General features: G+C 32.2%; 1 protein-coding gene across 1 annotated transcript in view; it reads right to left on the reverse strand.

Moving 5' to 3' along the window:
* Positions 1-11,999: 11,999 nt before the first annotated feature.
* LOC143058183 (uncharacterized) overlaps positions 12,000-17,441 on the reverse strand; it is a 36,320-nt gene continuing 30,878 nt past the window's right edge. Inside the window, exons 7-9 of the mRNA XM_076231646.1 lie at positions 16,268-16,843; positions 13,287-15,479; positions 12,000-12,025 (exon numbers count right to left, since the gene is read on the reverse strand). Of these exons, the coding sequence (XP_076087761.1) occupies positions 12,000-12,025; positions 13,287-15,479; positions 16,268-16,843 (2,795 nt within the window). The remainder of the gene's footprint in view (positions 12,026-13,286; positions 15,480-16,267; positions 16,844-17,441) is intronic.

The raw sequence follows: 17,441 nt of genomic DNA on the forward strand, positions 1-17,441 counted from the left end.
CTTCAACCAACCCTCATTGTCAATTTCTAAATGTATGTCAAGATATGAGTCAGATTTTAACATGTTCATTATCGTGAGCCCGCACGGTGACACTATTTTCTAATGTCCATGTCATTTGGTCTGGTGGATAATTATCTCATTTGCAATAATACCACATCTTCTGTATTTCATATAGCTCATACAGTTTACACAAACGCAAACAAACAATTGGTTAAAAAAATCAATTAAATCCAACATAACAAAGTCATCATCTCATTTACAAAGTAAAATTGTTTTGTCATACATATCATTAATTATATTCACACTTTAAACGTATATCTTACATTTTAGGTTGAAGCCAGAAAATATCATAACACTTTAAATGAATTATCCCTTATCGAGATTTGACATTGCAAACTAATGTCACCTTTATTTTTTACTAGATTCGAACTGTTTGACGGTCGAATGTCTATTGAGACTGTTTAATGTTATACAAAGAAAACCATGTAAAGGAAAACGGTACGTTGTTGTATGCATGTCATGATGTTGTAACCGATATTTTTTTTATGTACATCAATTTTTCATAATATGATAACAATAATAACACAGAGTGAATGATTTTTCTTGATGAATTTATTAATATTGTGTCCTACGTTGTCTGTGGTAGTATAAATGTTAAAGCAACTAATTCGAACAATTATTGTTGTGAAGTATTTAAAATTTTAGAAAATAAGATTTTAGTTTATTCCAATATTTTAAGGAATCAAATTTCATTAATTTTAATGAGTGTTTATACATGTACAATAACAGTTTGATCTCTATTTATAAAAAAAATGAATACAAATTACATATGTACACAGCATGATCAGAAATTCCATTCAGGGCTTCTCCACCATTATGATCCAGTACTGAGGGTATTATTATTTTTAAGATATATTGCGTAATAATTAAGAATGTCAATATGAACAAAGATATTTTAGTGTGACTTTACCATTTTAATATCTGAGTTTAAAAAGTAACTCTAATAAAACAGTATAGATTTGAAATTAATGCAATCTTAGTGGTTTAAAAATGTACACTGACATTTAGTAATCGAGAAACGATTTTGACGTATTATTTTACACTGGTGCATTGCTAATTAAAATAAAACAAAGATTAAAGTAGAATCTAACACTGAGGTTAAGTCTATTCGATCGTAGGAAAACATGCCCCGCTCGCACTGACAAGTTTTCATGTTCACTGAATCGTGAAGTTTGATTCAGAAAAATAATTAACCACACAATTGAATAATGAAAATTCACAGTGTCTTGAGTGGTCAACTTACTTAACCAAAAACTATATCATGAGACTTGTTTATAGTTTGTAAAAATGTATCAGAGTTTTGAATTGATGGGACCACACATTTATAGTTATATAACTATCCATTCAGATAAAAACTTATCTTGAAAATGTTCATACTTCACAAGACTTTAAACTTATTTCAGAGTAACATAAAAAAAATGCCTGTACAAAGCTACCGATTTTGTAATTTGATAAGGGACTTTCCGTTTTGAATTTCCTTCCGATGTCATTATTTTTGTGATCTTACTTTTTGATAAACATTTTATTTAGTTAACAAAGTAATAAAATACGTGAAAAAAGTTTCATGTTGAAAAAACTACAACTGCATGTTATATTACTTAACAAAAATCTGTAACCTGATAGAAAGTGGACTAACAGACGGATGGCTGTACACGTTGTGCTTCGAAAATACTAGTTATCTAGTGAAAATGCGATTAAATGTAAATTTATTATGATAAGTGTTTATATTAAAAGAAAAATTAATAGATACAGTGGATATGAATAAGACATCTTTTTCTTAGATAAATGAATGCAGTTTTATTTAATATCTGAGGAATAATTTATATATTTGGTATACAGTGAATATACAAATAAGTTTGCAATATCTATATAAACAGATTAATCTCTGTAACTATACTGATATAATGACAGAAAATATTGATATAGATTTAACACTAATCCTGTTTCCTTACTTTGAATCAAACGCAATACATTAAGCATATAGAGCCACGAGTATTACCCCTGAACCAAAATGACTGGGTACGAACTCTCGGTTTATTAAACATATCTTAACATTGTATTGTGGAGCAGGATTTGCTTACCCTTCCGGAGCACCTGGGATCACCCCTAGTTTTTGGTGGGGTTTGTGTTGCTTATTCTTTAGTTCTCTATGTTGTGTCATGTATACTATTGTTTGTCTTTTTCATTTTAGCCATGGCGTTTTCCGTTTATTTTCGATTTTAATTTTTAATTATACGTCGGTTACATTAGACGTGAATATAGATATTAATACTCCCTTCACTTGAAACTGTGAATCGTCGAAGTTAAGAAATGTTCCCTATAGCCATGTTATTACAGGGGACCTCATTATCGTCCAGTACGGAGAGGTTAAAAACTTTTTTAAAAACAGGACCAAAAAATCGTCCTCCATCTTAAATAGATTGAAAAGAATGTCGTCAAGTCACCAAAGATGCTCTTTCCTCGTTTTGTAAAAAGTGGTGTAAACGGGAAAAATCTGATAAAAAATCTCTTGATTATTATTTAAATAAATGTATGAATGTGGTAGATAAGAGAATATCACATTTTGAAAATCATTTAGAAGTAAATAATAGAGTACATAATACACCCATTTCCAGAATAAGAAATAAACTTCAAAAACTTTTAAAGCGGTTTGTGTTTGTACCGGCAGACAAAGCAGCCAACAATGTGGTGGTGGTATGCCGTAAATACTACACGGACATTCAAGTCCATCCGTTCCACAGAGAGTCATATAGTAAACAAACATATCACAACCACATCAAAGTTTAAGGCTTCTTCTGAACATTTGAATGTTCCTACTATGTATTGTCTACCTAAACTACACAAAAACCCATTTAAATATCGTTTCATCTTGGCCTCTAGTAAGTGTTCTACAACTAATCTTTCAGTACTCTTAACTAGCTAATTAACTACTATTACAGAGCTTATCATAAACTATTGTAATACAATATATGAACATAGTGTTATATACCATTTTTGGAGTGTAAAAATATCTTTGGATGTTTTAGATAAATTACGTGCTTTTTGTGGTCCTTTTGATTTTGTTGACAGTTTTGATTTTTCTACTCTTTACACTACACTTCCACACTATCTTATTAAACACAAGTTTTCCTATTTAAGTAAATGGTTGTTTAGTAAAACTGAATGCAAATAGATTTGCTGCAACTCATCTAAAGCCTTCTTCTCTAATAAGAAAGGTAAATATGCTAGATATACTTCCTGGAGGTGTGATGAGATGATTGAAGCTGTTAATTTTCTCCTTGATAATATTTATGTACGTTTCGGCAACAAAGTTTATCGACAGGTTGTAGGTATCCCCATGGGCACTAATTGTGCCCCTTTAATAGCAGACTTGTTTTTGTACTGTTACGAATCACAGTTTATGACTCAACTCAGTAAAGACCCGTCGAAATTGCATTTAATTGATAAATTCAACAACACTTACCATTATCTTGATGATATGTTTTCGTTAAATAATCAAGAATTTTCTCGATATACTGCTGAAATTTACCCCAAGGAACTTACTGGAAATAAATCAAATTTATTCGGTAATAACTGTCCTTTCCTGGATTTAGATATTTCGGTTTGAAACGGGAAACTCCACACTAAAATTTACGACAAAAGAGACGATTTTTCGTTCCCTATTGTTAATTTTCCATTGTTAGAGAGTGATGTGCCTTTGGCACCATCTTACGGTGTTTATATTCACAGCTCGTTCGCTATGCCCGTGTCTGTTGTGACGTTTTTGATTTTAACTAACGCAATCTATGTATTACTGGTAAATTGTTAAGCCAGGGATATCGTTACCATAAATTACTTAAAATCTTTAATAATTTTTCCATAGATATAAAGATTTGGTTTTGAAGTTTGGTTGTACCTGTAGAAAACTGTTTACAAACGGGATAACACATCCTCTTTTTTTACGGAAATGTTTTTAACCGTGCCCGGAAATTTAGAAATGATCCATGTAAACTTGTCACACCTTTAAAAAAACTTATTCTAAAAGGTTACCTATTCAACACTGTAATAAGATCATTGAATATTGTTTTTATTGGTATAAATATTGATTTTGTTATCAGTAAATTAAATGCTTACTAAATATTACTAGTATGTTATATTCATATAAATATTCATGGATCTAAAATCTGTCGATACCTGTAACTTGGCATTGCACAAGGTCATGTTTTTATCTGGCTGTTTATGACGTCTTTACACTAAATCCATTGGATGTCAGATGTGATCGGATTGATCGTTTAGTCTTAGATGCATGATTTTTTTTATTAGTTGTTAGTGGCTTTGAACTAGCTGTCAGATAACTGCGAGTACTCTCAGATCTGTTCTTTGTGTTTTTTTGTGTCGGGATGTATAAGTACCCGGCCACGTTCACTTGTATTTTTGTCCATCTGATGAGTTAAGTCTTTTTCAACTGATTTCTATAGTTCGTTCTTATGTTGTACTGTTATACCACTGGTTAGGGGGAGGGTTAGGATCCCGCTAACATGTTTAACCCCGCCACATTATTTACGTATGTGCCTGTCCCAAGTCAGGAGCCTGTAATTCAGTGGTTGTCGTCTGTTTATTTGTTACATATATGTTTTTCGTTCAATTTTTCTATATAAATTAGGCCGTTAGTTTTGTCTTTTGATTTTTTTTACATTGTCTTATCGGGGCCTTTTATAGCTGACTATGCGGTATGGGCTTTGCTCATTGTTGACGGACGTACGGTGACCTATACTTGTTAATGGATGTGTCATTTTGGTCTCTTGTGGACAGTTGTCTCATTGGCAATCATACCGCATCTTCTTTTTTATATCGACTGTCCCTCTGGTACCTTTCGTTCCTCCTTTCTATGACTTAAACATAAACTCTGCACAGTGTGATTACATTTATCCTATATTATCTGCACCATTAGGCAGAAATCCACTAGACTATATTGGTACCGTTCTAGACATCGCTACAAACGATTTATCGACATTGAATTTTGCATGCGGAGCTCGACCTATATCTGCTTGATATTTTGAGATTTTTCGAGACGGTCGCATTTCAATATTGGTAACCTTTTCATTAATTGTGTTCAAAATGGCAATTGGCACAAGCCCATTTTACAAGGTTTCATGTCAATAGCTTTATTAATATAATGGTCATGACTGTGACCTACCGAATTAGACTATTTACCTGATTTGTTAAAACATAAACAACACGACGGGTGCCACATGTGGAGCAGGATCTGCTTACCCTTCCGGAGCACCTGAGATCAACCCCAGTTTTTCGTGATGCTAAGTCTTAAGTTTTCTATGCTGTACTAGTATTTGACTGTTTTTTTAGCCATGGCGTTGTTAGTTTATTTTTAATCTATGAGTTTGACTATCCCTTCAGTATCTTTCGTCTCTCTTTCATACAAGTGAGAAATTTAGCTTGCTAAAAAACCAGGTTTAATCCACCTTTTTTTAAAGAGAAAATGTCTGTTCCAAGTTAAATATGTTTAATTTCTAATCATTTCCCCAAAAAATGTAATTCAAGAACAAAACATAGAACATATAGCAAATTTTGAACTTCTCCCCTTAATTTCTCTTTTTTAATTCTGCAGACTATTTCTTTTCAGGAAAATGCACAATTTCAGAGAATCCTTTAACTTAAACACAAATTATTGTCTGGAAACTAAACAATGCTTGTTTTCAGTTCTTCTTTTTTGCTCCTAATGTCTAAACGGTTTGGGCGACAACCCTCAAACTCAACCTCAGCCTTCCATTCACTTAAACAAATTGTTGAAGGTAGTACCTAGACCTATGAGGGTTTACTTTTATAAATTTTTGCTTGGATGGAGAGTTTTCTCTTTGGCACTCATACCACATCTTCCTATATCTATATATGCTATTGTCCGGTGAAAGGATAATAAACAACGTCAGCAACTAGAATATATATAAGAAGACTACCATGTATTATTTTGGAAGCCGATACAATGAATATTTATCAACAAGTTCTTGATATCTTGCGATGAAGTTTTTTTTAGAAAAAGGAATAGACGTTCTTTGACATAATCACTTTTCATTAACTTTCTGTTAAGACAATTACAAGGCAGCTTGATATCGATATAAGCAGACAAACAGTTCTACATGTGTAAGGTTGTTTTGTTCAGACATCAGACTCATACTTCTTTTTAACTGAGTTTACTGTACGTATTGATATGTATTTCTTTATTCTACATTGGCTAGAGGTATAGGGGAGGGTTGATATCTCACAAAACATGTTTAACCCTGCCGCATTTTTGTGCCTGTCCCAAGTCAGGAGCCTCTGGCCGTTGTAAGTCTTGTTTTTTTTCTTCTTTATTTTAGGCCTTTTATATGTTCTTGAGTTTAATATGACGTCAATTTTTACTAAACTTGTACAGATTGTTTTAAAGGGCCAACTGAGAACCACCTCCAGCTGCGTTGAAGATCCACTGGTGGCCTCCCGCTGTTGTCTGCTCTTTGGTCGGGTTGTTGTCTCTTTGACATATTCCCCATTTCCATTCTCAATTTTATTGTTTTAGGAACTTTTACTTTGGTGTTTCATAAAGTGTTCAAAACAGTTTTGATTCTGTGTAGCTTTATACAATTTGTTTGTTTTGCCTTTATGGTCACCAACAACGGTGTCTTATAAAAAGTATTAAGTACTTCAAGAACTGTGCTTATTCCCTTTGTATTTCCCCAATATAAGAAACTGTTGTGTTATTTCTTCTCAATGTAGAGAATCGATTTCAGACGCAAGGCATAGTTTTCACATGCTTCCACATTGTTAGACATGTGTATGTAGAACACTATGCACTATTGTTCAATGTAACATTGTGTATTTCTAGATTTGGAGGATTTCAACTAGTTTATCCATTTGACGGTCGCATGCCAATGGGAAATGCCGATGTATAATCATACACACACGTTTCGCTGAAAACTTTTGGGTTGCCATCTCATTGATGTTACCTAATTTCTATGTATAACATCGAATTTTCATCACGCACTTTCAATAAAAAAGGGGCGAAAGATACCAGTGGGATATTTAAACTCATAGATCGACAATAAGTTGACAACGCAATGCCTTGGATGAAAAAGTAAAACAGAACATATTAGTACAAAAGACACGACATAGGAAACTAAAGATTTAACAACACGAACCCCACTTTAACAGTAAAAAACTAAGAAAGTTCAGAAGTAAATATGTATTTAAGCATTTCTTTATTTCATAATCAGTGTTAGTTCAAATGTGAAAGCAATTTTAGGTTACAATTAATTGTTTTAACTAATTACAAAAAAATGTATTCCTAACAGTCAATTAATAAGATATATGTGTTTATATATGGAACATCGTACAATAATGGTGTATTCTACTATTAAACACGAAAGTATAAGAAATGAACGTATATACCATAATTTGAAATTCCATCATGTACATATCCACGAGATCAACTTTGTCTGATTACCAATGTGTAATATATTGCATTAATAAACAAGAATTTATGTCCAAAACAAACATTTTTTTAAGAAATTTTACCTTTTCGAATGATAAAAAGAACAATCCTTAAATAAACTAAAGTTAAAAACCCAAATGTATCAGTGTGTACATAATAACATAAGAAGGTTTAAGCAAAAATTTGTATTTGGATAAGATATAAGAACAAGGACACCAGCAATGAATATTCTGTCAGAGCAAATCTTTTTTTAAATTGTATGTTTACATTTGCATGGTTACTGAGGTAATTTAGACACTAGATCACTTGTCTACCGTGCGAAGCAAAACATAGATAGAGTACCTGGTGGACAAGCAGATCATGCCACAAAAACGTGTACTATCATAAGCGGGTTGCAGATACATGTATGTACAAAAATGTGCTTTGTAACAAAAAAAATGCAAAACATATTGCAGTGAACTGACTAAATGAAAGATCCTAAATGAATTGGAATTGTCACATAACAGGCATGATAAATATATATGTTTAAAGAAAATGAAAACATATAAAAAAGTAATATATAAAACCTTCGACTGGGATAAATGAACACAGTTGTATTTTCAAACTTAATATATTCTACAGATGTAATTGAAAAATGTATGGATGTAAAACAAAAGTATTGATACAAATAAAATTTTAATCTAAAAGTCAAACAAACTATAAGTCAAATGGTAATTTAATAGATACAGAATAAATCATTTACATCGTATAGTCATAATATGAGTCAAAATGGTGATTTCAATATATACAGTATAAAACACTCATATCTTAAAGTCAAACTACAATTCAAATAGCCATTTAAATATATACAGTATAATATGTAAATGTCAAACAAACTGTAAGTCAAAATGATAACTTTAATAGATACAGAATAACTCATTTATCATGTTTATATCTTATTGTCTTACTATGAGTCAAATGGTCATTATGATACACACAGTATAAACCACTCTTATCTTAAAGTCATACTTTAAGTCAAATGGTCATTTTGATATAAACAGTATAAAACACTAATTTATTAAAAAAATTATATGCGTCTTATGGTCATTTCAATATATACAGTATAAAGCACTTATATCTAAAAGTCATACTAAACGTCAACATGGTAATTTAAATAGATACAGTAGCAATCACTAAAAAATAAAAGTTATACTATACACGCAAGTGAAATGGTAATTCCATATCATACAGTATAAAACACTAATATATAAAAGTAATAATATGGGTCGAATGGGCATTTCAATAGATACAGTATAGAAAACTAATATATAAAAGTCATACTATAAGTCAGATGGTCATTTCAATGAAAACAGTATTTAACACTAATATACGAAAGTCATACTACAAGGCAAATGGTCATTTCAATATATACAAAATCAATCACTAGTATATAAAAGTTCTAATATACATGTAGGTCAAATGGTAAATTCAATATATATACAGTAAAAAACATATTTATATAAAGGTCAAACTACAAGTCGAAATGGTTTTTGTGAAATAAAACTATTCAACAGCAAATCAAGTTAATTCAAATATTGACATTGACATACACATTGATGAGATAACTGTACAACTATGAATCCAGCTTTTATTAATAGTAACTTGGTTTATAAACATAATTTCTACATACGTAGTAAGAAAAAAAAACATATCATAATGCACATACAAAGCATATATTTTAACTGTGAATTAAATACATATAAAATCCTGGACAAACCAAATACAGAGAATAATGGATTCCACTGTTTTATTTTAAAAAAATGCATGTGTTTGTAATACACTTATACATACATTATACGTTCAGGTATTTCACATCCAATTTTTTATGGAAATATTCTTTATAAAGCACAAAGGTATCAGTATTCACCTCAAAAACTATCAAAACCTTTGAATAGACTTATAAAGAAGGGATATAGTTACGATACTGTTGTCAGGTCATTAAAGATTGCATATTTTGGCGTTAATATTGATTCACATATAGGGTCGTTTCATCGGAACTAAACACATTTATTCACAAACCAGTTGTTGGCATGACACGGGTTATGTTCTTCGCATATATGTTATGATGGTATTATACTAAACCCGTAACGGGAAGGATTGTGCCTGATGTTCATATGATGACATCATAATCTTTCAGTTAGTTTAAGTTTGGAGCTGGCATGTCAGTTAACTGCTAGTAGTCTGATGTTATTTATGTATTATTGTCATTTTGTTTATTTTCTTTGGTTACATCTTCTGACGTCAGACTCGGACTTCTCTTGAACTGAATTTTAATGTGCGTATTGTTATGCGTTTACTTTTCTACATTGGCTTGAGGTATAGTGGAGGGTTGAGATCTCACAAACATGTTTAACCTTGCCGCATTTTTGCGCCTTTCCCAAGTCAGGAGCCTCTGGCCTTTGTTAGTCTTGTATTATTTTAATTTAAGTTTCTTGTGTACAATTTGGAAATTAGTATGGCGTTCATTATCATTGAAACAGTATATATTTGTTTAGGGGCTAGCTGAAGGACGCCTCCGGGTGCGGGAATTTTCCGCTACATTAAAGACCTGTTCGTGACCTTCTGCTGTTGTTTTTTTCTATGGTCGGGTTGTTGTCTCTTTGGTACATTCCCCATTTCCATTCTCAATTTTATTTGAATTCAAAAGTGATTTCATAATGTTTGACAAGTTGTAGAAATCAATTACAATAGCACCTGTTCAACCTTACTAATAAACCTTTGTAAATTTGCAGACTAATTGTGATTTTACATGGTACATGTACCTAACATATATAAAATAAGCGGTTTTGCTTGATTGCAAAATCATAGTATTCTACTGTTACTAATGTAATACTATTGTTTATTACAATACAACAATATGAAAAAAGTAAAATAGCAAAAATACCCAATTCAAAGACAAAATCAAATTGGAAAGTCACTAAAAAATCTAAAAAAAAAAATGCTAGGACACTCTAAACAAATGCAAAACAACTGTCATTTTTCTAATTGAAGGAATTTCCTAATGTAGTAAATAGTGGAATAAAATCTGATTTTATAACTAGTTAAACATCTACTTGAATGGCAGTCACATACAATATCATTATAACACAATGTGTGAACAAAAAAACATAATCATGATAATGGGGTAAAATGTCAAAAAGAGGTACAGCAGTCAACATTTGGTTGTTATCTTAATCACTATAAAAAAAAAACTCAACAAAGAAAAACATAATGGCATATAGAAAAAGCACATCAGAAAATATAAGAACAATGATACAAAAATGACCAAAGCACAACAACACAACGGTTTGATACAGAAGTACCGAGCCACCCTAAAATAAACTAAACAAAAATGAACTAAACAGTAAAAGTTGATTTCTTTAACAAAGACATAAAATAACCCTTTAACACGTAATTAAGATAATATACGACTGTTTCTTACAAGGCATACACAACTGTATTTCACATATAACAGTGTATGCCATTATAAACAGTTAAGCATACAAGAATGCACTTTACAGATAACAGTGTTTGCCATTATAAATGAGTGCTGATTACAAGTCATGCAAGACTGTATTTTTACAGTTTATGCCATAATAAAACAGTACGCTTGTATTTAAAAAAAACCCATCATAAGCTAGTAATTACAATTAACATATAGAAGGTATATTTATATAACGGGTATAAAATCAATTGCATACAATAAATAAATATGCATATTATGACTCATTTCATATACTCCATACATGCATTGACCAATTACATATACCCTGTCTACATACTGACAAATAACATACACTTCAAGTATATACCAACCCAATCACATACATTTTATATATAAACTGACTCATTACAAGCATTCAGTTTCGGTTGACTGTTTTAGCAATCTCTGTTATTCAAAATGTACTCTAAATTTAGTTACAGATGCACAATTTCGACGTGTTTTGTACACTAGTGAAGTAAAAGAGGCATTTTCGGGATCGCATACTGAATTTCGAAAATCTCATTATTTTACAAAACGGAATATTTAAAAGCTAATGTTTTCATTATCACTTTCTTGAAACAAAATATTTCCTTGCTCGTAATATCATTTGTACATGATTACCAATGAGACAACTATTCATAAAAGTAAAATGAAATTGACGCCAGAAATGAAAGGCAACAGTATCAATTGTCAATGTTCAGTGAACCATGACATTAATATTTGCAACAGAATATTGCTTCATATTGGATACGGGTACTTATTCTCAATTTTAAGTGACCACAACTTCATGGTATCTACAGTACAATAATACGGGTCAGACAAACAGTCGAATTGAAGGAAAAACAGACCAGCAGCAAATTGCCAATTTTCTATCGTAGGCAAGACATAGAAATGTTTTATCTATCTAATACTGGCGAGATTTTCTAGTCAAAATATTCGAACAAAATGTCAAACTGATCTTTAAAAAAATACAAAATCTTAAATACGAATATCCGAAAGTCGAACTATAAATTAGAAATATTTTTTCAATGCATACAATATGAATCATGTCTATCAGTTAGTAGTGTAAATACATTGTAAACAGGAAATGCATCAAAGTAGAAAAATCAAGAACAACATTCACTTAATATGCATGAAAAAATGTTGATACATTGTCTTATTGTCTCAGTTTAATTGATAACATATCAAGAAATGTATGAACATATTGTCGTAAGTAAAATTAATGTATCAATGGAAATGTCAGTAAAAGGTATCCATATTTCTATGCAGAATGACAAATAATGCAACCCCTTTTAGAGTCAAACTGATACGTTCTCTACTGATAAGCAACACTTAATTGCTGAATTATTGAAATTAATGTATATATTCTGTTAAAATTGTAATGTTGTACAACTTATATTTTGCACAGATTGGGGGTTGGACTAAATTATACATTATAATACTAAGAATTATTTAAAAAAACAACAAGCATTGTTATGGATATGATTTTAGTATAAGGAAAAACAATCAAATATAATTTAAACCAATTCAGGTGTCCTTATTCCCAGTTTTTGACACCAGGAGAGTGGCACTTAATATTAGGTTTCAGAAGTTTGATTTCAATTAAAGCCATTTAGCTGATTAATTTAGAAGATCAACGTTGATCGCCTGGTGCGAAAACATACGTGTAAAAAAAACTTATAAGTTAATTCAGAACCCCAATATAAATTAGATTTTAAACAAACTTTCAGCCTGTACACAACACACATACATAGAAAAAGATATAGTTGTGTTTATTACTATTTACATGATATAGGGCGGAGTTGGAAAATATGTTTGTTTATTAAAATTAAGGTTTGTGAAAAAAAATCAGCAGTTTTATTCAGATTTAAAGAGCAAATGTTTGTCAAATCTTTTCTTAATAACAGCCACGTTTATGAGGTAGTCACTTATTAAATACCATAACATGTTATAAAATGCATTAACAATTCCGTCTCCTCAATGGGATTTATCAAATTTCAACATTTCAACAGCCTTAATATTATAAAACGTTGTTTCCATTTCACCTTTTTTTTTGCGTATTGTCTTCACTTAGTTCATGATCTAGATGTTGTTACAGATTTTCTATAAAGAGTCTTGCATTTCACGTATTATTTTTTGTTGAAATTTCTTATTTATAAAATATTTACTTTGAATTTGATACTTGTATTTGATGATTTTTTTTTTCAAGAAGTGTTACGATTCTCGTGTCCTGTGATTTACGGGCATAATCAAGTGGTGTCCTACCATTCTTGTCACACAAACTAACATCTGCATTCCATGCGAGTAATAGTTTTACAGTTTCAATGGTATCTTGATATGTATCTTCATCACCATGATCAACAGCTCTTATCCAGCCGTAGGAGCAAGGCATATTTGGATCCCAAAATTTCCCTGTTGGTTCACAGATGTCAGGTATACGACGTTCACAAGCAACATGTAAAGGTGACTTTCCATCTTGTTGTTCACACTGAAAGACATCAGCATTTCTCTGCAGTAACAGTTTTACTGTATCTCTACGTCTAAATTTACAAGCCACATATAATAGAGACATACCACAATTGTTGCACTTACATAAATCAGCATTATTCTTAAGTAATAGTTCTACCATATCTTCATGTCCGCTTGCACAGGCAACATACAATGGAGAATTACCTAAATAATCACACTGAGAGAGGTCAGCATTATTCTGAAGTAACAGTTCAACTATATCTGTATGTCCTCTTGTACATGCTATAAACAACGAAGACTCAACACGATTACTACACTGATTGACGTCAGCATTATTCTGAAGTAACACCTTTACTGTATTTGTGTGTCCTCCTTCACAGGCAACAAACAAAGGAGACTCACCATTCTTATTACACTGCGTGACATCAGCATTGTTCATGTTGTTCTGAAGTAACAGTTCTACTGTATCTGTATGTCCTCCTGAACAGGCCACATACAACAGAGATATTCCATACTCATTACACTGATTGACATCAGCATTGTTCTGAAGTAACAGTTCTACTGTATCTGTATGTCCTCCTGTACATGCCACATACAACGGAGATATTCCATTCCTATCACACTGATTGAAATCAGCATTGTTCTGAAGTAACAGTTCTACTGTATCTGTATGTCCTCCTTTACATGCCACATACAACGGAGATATTCCATCCTCATCACACTGATTGACGTCAGCATCGTTCTGAAGTAACAGTTCTACTGTATCTTTATGTCCTCCTGCACAGGCCACACACAACGGAGACATACCCCACACATCACACTGCGTGACATCAGCATTGTTCATGTTGTTCTGAAGTAACAGTTCTACTGTATCTGTATGTCCTCCTGAACAGGCCACATACAACAGAGATATTCCATACTCATTACACTGATTGACATCAGCATTGTTCTGAAGTAACAGTTCTACTGTATCTGTATGTCCTCCTGTACATGCCACATACAACGGAGATATTCCATTCCTATCACACTGATTGACATCAGCATTGTTCTGAAGTAACAGTTCTACTGTATCTGTATGTCCTCCTTTACATGCCACATACAACGGAGATATTCCATCCTCATCACACTGATTGACGTCAGCATCGTTCTGAAGTAACAGTTCTACTGTATCTTTATGTCCTCCTGCACAGGCCACACACAACGGAGACATACCCCACACATCACACTGATTGACATCAGCATTGTTCTGAAGTAACAGTTCTACTGTATCTGTATGTCCTCCTGTACAGGCCACATACAACGGAGATATTCCATCCTCATCACACTGATTGACATCAGCATTGTTCTGAAGTAACAGTTCTACTGTATCTGTATGTTCTCCTTTACAGGCCACAAACAATGGAGACAAACCATCATCATCACACTGATTGACATCAGACTTGTTCTGAAGTAACAGTTCTACTGTATCTGTATGTCCTCCTTTACAGGCCACAAACAATGGAGACAAACCATCATCATCACACTGATTGACATCAGACTTGTTCTGAAGTAACAGTTCTACTGTATCTGTATGTCCTCCTACACAGGCCATAAACAATGGAGTCATTCCATAATTATTACATTGATTGACATAAGCATTGTTCTGAAGTAACAGTTCTATTATATCATTATGTCCTACTTCACAGGCCACAAACAACGGATACTGTCCCCACTCATCACACTGATTGACATCAGCATTATTCTGCAGTAACAGTCCTACAGTATCTTTATATCCTCCTTTACAGGCCGCATGCAATGAAGAATTTTTATTATTGTTACATTGAGATACATCAGCATTGTTCTCTAATAATAGTTTCGCTACAGCTGTATGTCCTCCTTCAGATGCCTTATATAAAGGGGAATTTCCTCCTTCGTCTGTTTTATTCACATTACATTTAACATTAACAATCAGAAAGTGAACAATATCAGAGTTACCCTTCATTGCTGATTCTATTAAAGGTGTTGTATAATATAGTGTGTCGGACGGATATTCTAGATCACCATATTTGATTGTTTTGCAACCATCTGTATCAAGCTTCATTAATACTGTGTTTGCTTCATTTTTCCTTTTTAAAAAGCTTATTAACTTATGTCTAAATGTCTGATAAATTAACTGGTAATTATTGAATGTACTTATAATTACATTCTTTGTTAAGTCACATAACAGTCGTTCAAAATAGTCTTCTTCTTGGTCTTTTAATAATACAATCAAATCACAATTTCCATGGATTTCCGTTACAGATTCAAAGATGAAATTATCCCGAACAAATATAGAGGGAGCATATTTAATAAAACATTCTGTAAGGTTTTGTCCACAGATTACAGCTGCCATTTTATGTATTTTGTCATGTATCATTCTATACTCTGTTCCTCTCAGTTTTAAGTAGGTGTCATTTAACGATGAAAAGCCAGCTTTTAAAGAATTTCTATGCTTCTGTTTGCTTAGGTCTATGTCAAATTCTTTAACAATGTACTCAAGTTTATCAGTTTTCATGATCTTCCTTTCTGAAACTGATCCTAATTTGAGCCAATCTGTATCGAATCCATCATTAAAAAGTATACACAGAACAAGAGCACAAAATTGTTGTTTGTTTTCATGAATAATGTTGTTTATGTTCTGTTTAATACTGATTAAAGGAGCTGCAAACAGTTTCTTCACTTCCTCAGATGTTTTGTCTTTTGACAATTTACAAAGTAAGGGAAAGTAATCAACGTTCTCTGTGACTTGTTTTATATTGTCAATGATGTCATTCGGAACATACTTATGTAGCATATGCATTCTTTCAACTTCCAGCAGACACATCTCAGGTGATAATAAATTGCATTCTTTTTTTGTGAATAATGAAATACGTTGAACATGTGCTTCTTTATATATATGCAGTCTACAAGACAGCAGTAATTTGGGACTTGGTACCTTTGAAACCGTTTTATCATTTCACCTGCAACATTTTTTTCTGCAACTTTAAATATTTTCTCAATTTTTTCTGAATAATCTCTCCATGTCTGTAATGTCTGCATGTTGATTGTTTCCTTTCCACAGATATCATCTACAACAAACACTTGTTTTATGTTTTCATTATAATAATTCATTATGTCTGCTGGTCCTGTTAGCACAGGTACTATCTCATATCCATACCTTTCACGTAAGTGTAAGGCAGCATGATGTATGTTTGAAGATTTACCACAGCCCGAGCTTCCTGTCACAACAATACAGTTATGTGAGGGTATAGATTCTAGTATGTGACGCGTTGCTCTGGTTTCAAAAAAGGTAGTTTGGTCTTGCTCCCATTCTCTTATTTCTTGTCTATGGTGAGCTGTAAAGAAAAGCAATTGTACAAGCTTATGTCTGATTTGTAAATTAATTTTTGACCATGAACTGAAGATATAGGCCTGGATATTCATTTACAAATCTCCATGCCCCTTTCTCAGTCCAAATATTTTAAAGTCCCTGATTAACCTGTTACTAAAACCAACCAGCTAAGTAACAAATTAATATAATCTATGCTATTTGTGTTGATGGATTGCTGACCAATTTGTGTATAAACAACATTTTTGGGGTTCATACTTAAGGTGATTTCATAGAACCTTTTGCTTGATTGATATTTGATTAATGCCACATCACCAAACAATGCGATTCCCTTTCACGTTATAAATAACTTGTTATAACATAGCAACTGACAATATCACATAAACATAGATAAAAGAACAATAATAGAAGAACAGAGTTCCAATGTCCCCCTAAAAAATGCGTGTTTTTTGCCCTTAATTGATTATCCGTTGGTACCATAACCCCCAACATCAACCCTAACCTTTCGCTCGTGGTATTGAACCTTCCTGTTAAATTTTCACAAAGAGATCCATTCCCTTTAACTTAATTAATTATCAAAAGTACCAGGATTATAATTTTATACG

The sequence above is a fragment of the Mytilus galloprovincialis genome, chromosome 14 (assembly GCF_965363235.1).
Source record: "Mytilus galloprovincialis chromosome 14, xbMytGall1.hap1.1, whole genome shotgun sequence".
NCBI classification, from domain to species: Eukaryota; Metazoa; Mollusca; class Bivalvia; order Mytilida; family Mytilidae; genus Mytilus; species Mytilus galloprovincialis.